This window comes from Sciurus vulgaris (assembly GCF_902686455.1).
Source record: "Sciurus vulgaris genome assembly, chromosome: 10".
NCBI classification, from domain to species: Eukaryota; Metazoa; Chordata; class Mammalia; order Rodentia; family Sciuridae; genus Sciurus; species Sciurus vulgaris.
Window position 1 is genome coordinate 59,657,226 of NC_136470.1, and position 12,203 is coordinate 59,669,428.

The 12,203-nt window shown below is 39.9% G+C and overlaps 1 protein-coding gene across 1 annotated transcript in view; it reads right to left on the reverse strand.

The window, feature by feature from the left end:
• GUCA1C (guanylate cyclase activator 1C) overlaps window positions 1–7,580 on the reverse strand; it is a gene marked incomplete at both ends in the record, with an annotated part of 33,088 nt that extends 25,508 nt beyond the window's left edge. Inside the window, one exon of the mRNA XM_079101450.1 lies at window positions 7,377–7,580. Coding sequence (XP_078957576.1) covers window positions 7,377–7,580 — 204 coding nt within the window. The remainder of the gene's footprint in view (window positions 1–7,376) is intronic.
• Window positions 7,581–12,203: the final 4,623 nt, after the last annotated feature.

Genomic DNA, 12,203 nt, shown 5'->3' on the forward strand with positions numbered 1-12,203 from the left:
GCAGATCTTGGGCTTTGATTGCTAAGGACTCCTACACAGAGAGAAACTAAGAACACACATAACCAAAGGTCACTTATGAATTTGAAGTAGAGCTGAGGTCCCCACATGTGTCCTGGTCAAAAATCATCAATTACATTTAATTTACATTTTAGGAATATCAAAGAAAGTAAGCAAAATACCATTTAATTGATTTCATTCTGCATTTGGCAACCATTGCGAGGGGCAAATGAATGTTCAAAGCACTAGGATAAATTCGAGGTGAGAATAGCAGGAAAACAAGGCCTGCGCCTGCAAAAACTCACCCTCTTGTCTGGAAGTATAATTCAGGCTTGATAAGAAGTACTGTTAATCAGAACTGTTATCAAACCCGAGGGGGCTGAGGTCAGAGCTATCTGCATTTTGCTGATAAGCAAGGCCTCCCTTTCTAACTGTGCTGGGTAGTTTTTTCCAAAGTTCTTTCACCTACATTGTGTCACATGAGCTCAATGACAATGTAGGCAGGATAGGTCTTGTCCCAGTTCTGGAAATGAAGAATTTGAGACTCAGAGAGATTAGTGGTTTTATCCAAGATTACATACAGCAAGTAAGGGACAAGCTGGGACAGGAGCCCAGGAATCCTGGTTCTTCCCAAGGGGCTGCCTTCACTGTCCCTGAGTTAGAATGTGATTCAGATTATAGAGAGATTCTCCAAGGGGCTCATTGAGAAAGTAACAGCAAGGACTTCTGGTACATTGAGGCTTGTAAGATTTGGTTTGTGAACAGATTTATAGGTAAATTACTATCACATACATTGTAGTAACCATACATCCAACTCCACAGAATGCTGCTTCTTATTCTTTCTCTAACAGGTTAGCCATTCATATTTCTAAGTATTACTTCTTCCCTCATTTGGGATCCCCAGGGTCCATCTGGGACTGCTAAGGTAAAACAGCAACCTGAAAATTTGCTTCTCTGCTTTGTTTTATCCTAGTGTTTAGATGTTCTTCTGAATTAAATGCTTACTCTATTTGTGGTTTGAGTTCCAAACCCCACACAGAGAAACCATCTACTTTTCTCAGTGAGACCACTGGAGGCCACAGGAAGCAAAGCCTTTTTCTTTTTTTGGTACTGGGGATTGAACCCAGGGGAACTCAACCACTGAGACAGGGTCTCCCTAAGTTGTGGAGGCTAGCTTTGAATGTGCCATCTTCCTACCTCAGCCTCCTGAGCTGCTGGGATTACAGGCAGTCATCACCGCACCTTGTTGAGGGAAAAACTTTTGTTGAGTCTTTTAAACGGGTTTCCCCGCACCCTCCTATTACCAATAAGCAGGCTGCTATTACCCCATTTGCCTGTGAGAAATGGCCTCACCCCTGCCTTTCTGCATCGGACACAGGATTTTTTGTTGTTGTTTTGCTTTGATTTTTGCTTTGATTTTCCATGGGATTGTTTTTAGAGGAGTTCTGGTCTAGTTTAAAATATGATGATGCTATTCTATTTAGATAAAACCCAGATACACAGATGTGGCCCACTTGTTTACCTTCCCACCTATTACAGCAACAGAACCGGAGCAGAGCCCCAGGGACCGAAGGCTTTCTTCCTGTTCTTCCACTCTCCAGGCATCCCAGTGCTCTGGGATCCCCAGTGCAGTGTGATCCCCTGCAAAGCCTGGCTATCTACATGAAGCAATAGATACAGGGGAGACTTCTGGGGTGGGTGGCCCCAGGCACACGCTAGTAGAAAGTGGGAATGATGAAAATAGTCTTTATATGGTTGTGAGGATTCTATGAGATAATAAAGTGCTTAATATAGTGATTGGCACGGGAATGTGCAGTGTTAACTTTTATTAGTAATAATCCAAGTCTTGCACTTCTTTAAAGATCTGAAAACGTCTTAACTTCTCTAGAAAGCCTTTCCTACCTAATGCCATGACTTAATTTTTGTTACATCTTCTGATCCCAGGAAATGTGCCTTGGTTCGCCCAGTCCTACTATATAGTATGTTATATTACACGGCCAGTCATCTGGACATGACTTTTCTCCTCGATTAGGCTGTGAACTGTTTAGGAGCACCCAAAATAATGACTTCTACTTGTCCACTGACTTCCACCCTCACTTCCTTAAAACAGCGAATGCAATTTTTTTTTTTTACCTTTTCCCGTTCTGCCTGGATGGAACTGAAGAGTTCACCCAGCCATACCTCCATCTAAGTGGACAGACACATTAACAGACTGGCTGAATAGTGTGGAATCAGAGAATCAGCGTGCTGATTTCATCTCCCTCAGTCTTGGATCTTTCGTTTCCTTCCTTTTATTTTTCAAGAATGGATCTGTATTCCCACTAGACTGTGAATGCCTTTTAACAGGGGCCCATTCCTATTCAGCTTTGTTCCTACTTCCTTCAGCCATGCTTCCAAGGCTCAGTGCAGTAGGGTAGAAAGGCAGTGTGTTCATGATGTGACTTTGCCCCTGACAATCCCTTCTATTGTTCAACTCCTCCACATTCACAAAGACCTTCACTTCCAAATGCTGAGGAGGATATGGGGGGAAAACTCTTATACATTGTTGTGGGATTGTAAATTGGCACAGCTGCCTTGGAAATTGGTATGGAGGTTCCTCAAAAGACTAGGAATGGAACCACACATGACCCAGCTATACCACTCCTCGGTATTTATCCAGAAGACATAAAGCCAGCATACTATGGCGGTACATGCATACCCACGTGTACAGCACGACAATTCACAATAACCAAGATACGGAACCAACTGAAGTGTCCATCAACAGATGTATGGATAAAGAAAATGTGATTATACATGATGTAATTTTATTCAGTCATGAATAAGAATGAAGTTATGTCATATACAGGTAAATGGATGAAATCTGAGAGTATTATTTTTAAGCAAAATAAACCAGACTCAGAAAGTCAAGGGTTGTATACTTTCTCTCATGTGAAAGCTAGAGAGGAAAAAGGGGGGAAAAGGGTGGGAGGCATCTCATAAAATTAGAAGAGAGAGCAGTAGAGCAAAGGGACCAGGGGGAGAGAGGAGGGGAAGTTAAAAGGAGGCTCTTGGGGGTGAAATTAACCAAATTATGTTATGTGCATGTACAGATAAATCACAATGAATCCCACTATTATGTATAATTATAATGCACCAATAGAAAGTTAATTTAAAAAAATAAGTCACTGTAGATAAGTTACTGTAGCAGAAAGGCAGAAATCAAGAGTCCATTCCTAGTTCTTGAGTTTCAGGGTTTAAACCATTTGTGTTTCAGAGTATTACATTTGTGCCAGTAGAAAATGACTTGTAAGAATATTGTCAGAGGCAGTTTTTCTGGTTTCTCCTAGCTACTCCCTAAGTAGATAACAAGTCCAGAGGCTGGGAGGTGTGGAATAAGGGAGGGAAAAAAGGGTGGCAGACATGGAGTGGGACACTGCTTTGAGAGGGCGAGAAGGTAGGAGGGCCAACGGAACACCAGGTTTGGCAGAGTGAAGCACCTGGGCACTTGGCATAGCTTGGGAGAAAGGGCTGTAAGCATTTCTGCAAAGACGAGTCCAGCCATTGCTGTGGCTTCCATGTCTAGGAGAACAAAGGAGCTGAGAGCGAATCTGACCTAGGAGTGAGCTGCGTGGAAACGACAGCTCCTGAGTGAATCAGGAGGTGAAGAGAGATGGCGTCTCAGTGAGTGTCAGTGTGGACAGAGGCTCCCAGCCCCTAGGAGAGTACCCTGAAGTTCAGGCACCTTCTTGGGGATTACATGCAACCCCAGCAAGGGAGAGATTCTATTCAGAGACGTGTGTGTGTGTGTGTGTGTGTGAAGTGAAATACCAAAGGAGTCAGGAAGGCAGGAGCCCTCCTCAGGCAGGGCGCTGACCTGATCTAGGTGAGGGTCTATTAGCAATGACTCGGCCTTAGGATTTCTGCTGCATCTATCCCTGATGGAGTCTAAGCTCAGGCGTCCTGGGCTCAGCCCAGCACGGTGAGGGATTCCCACAGGCAGCGCCTGGGGCTCTGGTCGGTTGTGTTCCAGGATATCTGAGGAGAAGTGGTCAAGTTCTCCCCCAGTGAAGCTGGTTCCATTACCGTGTGATCAAATGTGTTCATCATGTAATGTGCTGGAAGATGCCAGGCACTTCTTTTAGTTTTATTAAGGTAAAATTGACAAATAAAAATTGTATATATTTATAGTATACAGCATGATGCATACTCTGTGAAATGATTAAATCAAGTTATTTAACATGTCCTTCACCCCACATAGTTAATTTTGTATTGAGAATATTTAAAATCTTCTCTCTTGGCCATTTCCAGGTATTCAGTACATTGTTGTTAACCTCGTCACTTATTTATCCTGCTCAACTAGAACTTTATATCCCTTGACTAACATCCTCTCGTTCCCCTTCCCCATCAACACCCCAAACCCTGGCAACCACCACTCTATTCTCTGCTTCTATGAATTCAATTTTTTTTTATATCCCACATACAAGTGAGATCATTCAGTGCCTGGATTATTTCACTCAGCATAATGTCCTCTAGGTTCATTTAAGTTGTTGAAAGTGGCAGGATTTCTTTCTTTTTAAAGGCTGAATCGTATTCCTGTGTGCGTGTCTGTGTGTGTGTCTGTGTGTGTGTGTGTGTTTCTTAATCCATTTGTCTACTGATGGACACTTAGGTTGATTTTATATCTCGCCTATTGCAAGCAACATTACAATGTGTTCAGATGTCTCTTCAACATACCAATTTCATGGCCTTTGGGTATCTACCCAGAAGGGGATTTCATGATGATATGATATTTATGGTAGTTCTATTTTACATTTTCTTGAGGAAACCGCATGCTGTTTTGAGCCATACTGTTCTCCACAGTGGCTCAAATGTAAGTTCCAACTTACATTTCCACCAACAGTGGACAAGGATTCCCTTTCCTCCTCATCCTGGACATACATGAAGCATTACTGAAGGGCCAAGGAGAAGCCCACAGGGTATGTGATTAGCCAAAGGAACCGTTATGAATTTTACACCCTAGACTTCAGGATCTATTTACTTTTATGTTAAGCACTGTTCTAATAGGCTTGTTTAGCTTGAGTATAAGCTAAATCCAGGTTAGAAATGGCAGATTAAAAAGAGATCAAAAGCTTATTAGTATTATTATAGCAACCAGAAAGCTGTGAAATATGTTTGATAGCAGAAGAGATAGAAAGACAATAAAAAGCAAACACAAGGACAAAAAAGCACGATTTCAGGGTTTGTTAACAGAAGGAAACTCAGTCCCAGAGACTTACACAGGACATGGGTGCCTCATGGTATTACATAAAATGTAACAACTGATGTTCATATTAATGTCTTTGATATATCAAGAAAATGTTTAACTGGCACTTTGAGGAGGCAGGAACATAAGAAAGGCATTTTGAATGATTTCCATCCAGAATTCTTAAAATCACGAAGGAGCTCCACAGAAATACTAAATCCTCAGGGGTTTGGACAGTGAGTTATATTGGTTCATCTAGTTAAATATATTTTTTTGTTTCCCCGTGCATGATTACATGCCATGTCTCAGCATCACCTGGTAATGAACAATCCTGGTGCTTCTCATTTCACAACCTGGTGTCACGTGGCGATCCCCACCTTTCCTGTGGCCTGTCATCACGGCTCAGAGTCACCTGCTTCCCCAGCAGACATAAAATCTCTATGACAAATCAAGGACACTGGCAGAACTCACAAGCTATTTGAGTTAAGGCTTCTGAGGTGGGCCTGGCCATTCCTTTCGTGGTCACATAGGGCCTCCCGCCAGTGGAACACACGCCTGGGATGCCTCTCCGGAGGTCCTCTGCCCCTGCTTCCTGGACAGCAGATCCTTGCTTCCACCCAGCCTTCCTTTCACTGTTCCTGCTCTTGCATATGCACCGCGGGCAGGCACGGTGTGTTCCAGGCAGGGGGCTGGCAGCAAGACCACTGGCAAGGGATAAGGCATCAACGCTCTGGAGAACGGCTGCAGAATTCCATGAGCGCTCATCTTCCAATCTCCCAAAGCACCCTAAGAACTTGAGAAGCTTCTGTCTAGAGCAACAGCCTGCCATCCTGAAACTGGGCTGCTTGCAGCAGGCACCCCAGGACATCAGCAACCACACAGAAAGAGGGGGAGAGGGAGGTGCGGGAGGTGGGAAACAGACATGCCAATGTGCTTGCAGTAACTGGAACGCATTTCAGGGTTACGAACAAAAGCAGAATATGCCTCATTTTCCCACAGACTTGTAAACTCCTTTGGTTGCATCTTACACTAAAATTTCTGAGGAGGAAAACAGTCGAACTAAACAGGCAACATTTAACTTATGTTTGAGAGCAAAGTACAAGAGTGTCCTGAAAGAAATCTGTTCCCTACATTACTACAAGGATTAAAATGCTATTAATTTCTCCCAGGTTTAATTTCCCCCAGTTCCTGACTGTTGACTCCTTTTAAATCCCCCATTTTATGGCTTTGGAAAAGGGATCCAAGGGTTGCACTAAATTCCATACTCCTTGAGGATGACCAGTTGTTATTAATTTTGTTCACTTAATGATCCCTTCTTTCTCCCCTGGTATCATTGGTACAACCTCCATAGTCATCTATTTTTCTACTAGTAGTATTTTCCTTTTCCTTTTATTCTAGATGACATCTGCACATTTTGAATGAAACAAATCTATAGCTAAAATAACACACAGCTTTGCTGGCAGAGATTGCACCTGATATTTCAGATTGTTACATCTTAGTCTTATTTTCCCTTCCCATGTTTTTGAGAAACAAAAGCCAATATGCAGCAGCTTCTCAGGGACAAGTCAATTCGAGATAATAGTTGAATAACAATCTTTAGAAACTAAACTTCGTCTGAATTTAAAACTGTAAATTCATTTGGTTTTTCCCAAACTAAATTGGTCAGATATGGAAAGAAGTAATATAAAGCATTCTAATTTTTTATTTGAGTACAGACATGTTGTTTAATTTGTATTGATTTTACCTAATTTAGATGCATTCATGATTTTAAAAGCAGATTCCTGTAATTTACTTTTCTATAAAATGTCACCAATGCATTAAATACTTTGAAAACAGTCTTTATAAATCAATCTGCACTTATTAGATTTGTTTAAACGATAACATTAGAATTCCATGCCGAGATTTCATTTGGTTTTAAAATAACTCCCTACATGCAGAACATTTCCAAGGGCGGAGAGGCTAGTTCCTAATTATTTTCATGCCGTCAGTGCCAAATGTGTTTAAATGACTGACTTACCTACAAGCTGTGGGTTGTCTGAAAACGTCTCTGTTCAGTGGGCTGCACACATTTTACCTATGGCACTATTATAGGGACAAAAAAAAAAAAGGGAGGGAGGAAATGCAGAATCATAACTGAATGAAAAATAAACGGTCTTACCTTGTTGGTATCAAAGGTGTTATAAACTTGATCAACATGTTGATTGGCCTTTTGATTCAGACCTTGCAGACCCAAAAGTGCCTTAAATTCATGCAGTGTTTGCAGGCCAGATGGATATTCCATCATAAATGCTCTGTACCAGACATAGGTGTCTTGTGCAAGAATTCCTGTCTGACCACCAGCTACAGATTCCCCATTCCCCATCGTGATTCGCAGTCTAGGGCCTTTTTCTCAGGTTGTTTTCATATAAGTCCTCTCATTTAGTCCCTCTCCTCACTACAAATTGAGGCTAGCATATGCTCTTGGAAAGCTACGCTAAACCTCTTACAGCTACAGGCTAAATAAGAACAGAAAGCCAATGAGATTAACTTATCTGTACAGTTTTAAGACTGAGGTCACTTACCTCTAAGTGATGGTATTGTGCTTTCAGCATCCCAGAGGACGGTTTTCTATGAAGGGCAGGGGTTGTATCTTTTACTGACTACAATCTTTTGTCATGTGGTTGGTCATCCATTATGTCTACATTATTAACTAGCACAGTGAGTCTAGTGGAAGGAACTTTTCAGGTTTTCAAAACAGTAACTTTTCATTGTTCTTTTATAGATGTGGAAACTGAGACTTGTGAATCTAAGTAATGTTTCAGTGAGTTAAGAAGAGGTGGGACAAAATCTTCCTGATTGAAACTGAGGAAGCATGGATTCTAGACTTCGGTCCATCACTTGCTAACTTCATAGAAATATCACACTCTCAAGTCTCAGTTCACCAGGCTGCAAAATTGTAATATGAGTATCTGTCTGTTTGTACCTGATATTCTAAACATAAATTTAGATGAAGAATATTTTTTCCAGGGGAAAATTATACACTCAGAGTACTGTTAAATTAAAAGGAAGTCTATGTACAAGAGGGAACATGGCTAGAGATAACCAGATGATTACTGGTAAGTAAAGTTGTGGATGTAGTCATGAGTGAAGTCTGGTCTTGTTGTGCCCAGCGGCTCGAGACCCCACAAAGACCACCAGAGACCATGGTCAATGCAAGCAACAAAGAGTCATTTATTAGCAAGCTCGAGCCTGGTCCTCCGCGCACTCGGTAACCAGTGACGCTAAGAGGCCCTGAGCCTTTGTTCAACAGGCCTTTTATAATGAAAAGCAAACAGTTTTACAGTGTTCTTTTTAATTGGTTAACATTTGAACAGCTAAACATTAGTCCTCCTCTGGTTGGGTCCTGCCAATCTATTTGATTCTCATTGGGTCCCACCAGAACTGAACGGTCCTAGAGGAAGAAGGGAGGAGGGAAGGGGTGAACTATGCAGGAGATGACTGGGAGTTAGGCCCCCCTGTCCTTGATAGATAAGGCTTCTAGGCAGCTGCACATTTCTCAGACAAATATTTCTTAACAACCTCGATAAGCACGGGGGCGCAGCAGTCCTGTTTGCGCTGTATTGGCTTTTGAGGGTGCAGTCGCAACTGCCTGCATCCTGGTGATCAAGACAGTTAGCTGCACAGATATCACCCTGTTCTCAACAGTCTGAAGATAAAGGAACATATGTGGCTGTGTCTTCTGGCTTTCTTATTATTTTGTTTTTGTTTTTCTCTGTGTTCCTCTTTTTTTTGTCTTTCAAGTCTATCTCTGTATGCTTTCTCAATGCTGGCTTTCTCTCACTCCAGTTCCCAAGCTAATCTTATCTTGTCCTGGCCATACCCAATTGCAAATAGACTTGAGAACCAGTCAAAGGACTCAAGAAGTGTATCCATGGTCCAGTGATGGAAACAAAGCACCACAAGTGGTCCTCAAGCGGTCCTCAAGCATCTTACTGCCAATCATATGTGGGACCAGATTCCCACAAGGAATACAATTCTATTAATCCTGAATTCTGGTTACCACCTCCTAACCCTGGATGGATCTCTGCCTTAGTCCTGATTGATTATCTACTTAATAAATTCCAGGTTTCCTAAGAACTGGAGTCATTGAACCTGAAATAAACCATCTTGACAGGAAGTGGGAGTGGTTAAAGTGAATATGATTAATTTTGTTTCAAACATATCCGTGCAGACTTTCAGTAGAATATTTCTATTTCAGAATTAGAGTTATATAATAGGTGGACGATGGAGCCATAGAAACTTGTAACTCATTCAGGCAGAAGTATTACTTGAAACCAGTAGAATAGATGAGGTTTCTTTTGTGGAGTGAAAAGAAGATGAGACAGGAATGGAGCCCCGTGGATGATCCCGTTAGGAACATACCGAGTATTCTATTAACATTCTCCAGGGATGTTCCTCTTCAGATCCCTTCAGTGGCTGCAAAAGGATGCTCAGAAGACTTATCACCATTGCCTCTTATTCATCACCAATTTTTACATTAAAGGAAAATGGATACTGATGATGACAGAAGAAGATAATAAGTTTCCAAGGGGCAAGAGCATCCCTTATGGAAGAAAAATTTTGGATAGCCCAAGAATACAAGGACATGAAATACAAAAACTGTGCTTCTTCACATAAATTATGGATATTAAAATGTGTATAAAGATGACTACACTGATGCAGAAAAAAGTTTTAAACTACCTCTACTATGAGAATTCTTACATTGAATACAATATCTGTTTCCAAAAATCAGGAATCTTCCTGTATAAAAAAGTCATAAGTGAATGGGGAAATGCCTTCATTCATGATACATCAAAGGTTAATTCTAATTAATTACAGTAAATATAACTAGAAATGGGAAAAATGTTTGAAGAAAATTCTAAACTGGTACCATAGGGCACCAAGACTAGAACAGATAGAAAGGTATATTTTGACTGTGAATTTAGAAAGGCTTGATTTCAAAAAAATTCTATCCTCTATATATTATTCTATACCAACCACAAACACAAGAAAATGCAAATAAAATTTAGGGGGTAGTACTCACTGGAAAAGATAATTCTAAGTTTTAATGAGAATTTAACAGGTAAGCACACATAAAAAAAATTTCTGTCAAATGAAATTAGTTTTACCCAAACAACATGGGTCTGGCATGAGAAAATACAGAGCAATCACTGAAAAAAGCAGAGGGCCTTTTTGTTTGTTTTGCTCAGAAATAGACTCAAATACAAACAGAAATCTAACGTACAAAGAGAACATTGCAGATTAGTGTGGGAAGGATTGATTATTCACTCAATAATTCTGGGACAATGCTGTGGCTATGTGGAACCATATATACACACATACACAAATATAAAGTGGGATTTCTGTTGGGGAAGTAGCCCCGTGGTAGAGTGCTTGCCTAGCATGCTTGAGGCCTTGGGTTCAATCCCCAGAGTCACCAAAATAAGAAAGAAAGAAACAAAGAAAAAAAGAAAAAGGGATTTCCAAACAACTTCTTATACCAGAATAAATTCTAGAGTTTGACTAAGATAATTATTAAACTTATTATAATAAAGTAAAATTGTTTTATAATTTTAGCATGAAAAAGTCCTTTCTATATATGACTATCAAAGGCATGAACAAATTAAACCCCAATTTTTAAAAATCTCTTATGGCTCAAAACACCATAAAAGCATTTGATAAATTAAAAATTATGAGGACATTTTTGTAATATATATCATATAAAAAGATAATTTCCCTAATATGAAAATATTTCTTATAAATCAGTAAGAAATATACCTGCTGCCAAATAGAAAAATGTATGAAGGCCAAATTTTAAAATGCTAAAGACATTTAAACAAGAAAAGATGCTCAACTATACTTATAAGGAATGTACATTAAAGCAACAAAGACCTATCACTTTTAACCTATTTGATCCGCAAGATAAGAGTATGACTATGACGATTCACCTGGTAGCCGAAGGTATGAAGAAACAGGCACTCATACATTACAGAGGAGGGTATTTTAATATAATTTTTATGCAGTGCTATTAGGCAATATCTACTAGTAATAACATCTACATATCTTTGACCCTGCAATTCACCTTGTTAGGTTTGACAAATAAAATTGCATATGTGTGAATTTGCAAGGATATTCACTATTACAAGGTACTTACTATTATGTGCATGTAAATCCAAAAGGACAAAAAAAAATGTTCATTGATAAGGAAATGGTTAAGTATATTTGGGAATTTCCACAGAATGAAATAATAAGAAATAGTTAAAAATAATGAAAGATGATCTCATTACCTATTAGTACATATATTTTATTACATAGACTGATCCTGATATGAAATGTTCTTGTCAGTATTCTGAGAGGGACAATGCAACAGCATCTTTGGATGCTATTATATCCATATTTTCAGTTATATAACAGTCAACATGGTTTTATATACATTGTTTGGGAATGGATTCACAAGTGATTGGTAAAACATACCAATACAGAATTTCAATTAAAAAAAAAAAAAACTGGTAAAAACATGACTTTTTTGCCAGGGGGAGGGTACCAGGGATTGAACACAGGAGTGCTCAACCACTGAGCCACATCCCCAGCCTTATTTTGTATTTTATTTAGAGACAGGGTCTCACTGAGTTGCTTAGCACCTCACCATTGCTGAGACTGACTATGAACTCTTGATCCTCCTGCCTCAGCCTCATGAGCCACTGTGCGCCACTGTGCCCAGCAAGAGCATGCCTCTTGAGAAGCGTAATTAAGGGGCAAAGGACACAAATGAAGAATTTTCACAATATCACATTTCACATGTTCTACTTTTTGTACTATGTGCATTATGCAAATTAAAATTAAATAATTCCACAAACCAATTCCACAAATGAATCTTAATGTTTTTATTTGTTTTTGTTCAAAATCAAAGACATTCATGAACAAACAATGCAATCAGTTATTAAGAAAAGTATTAAAACAACTCCTT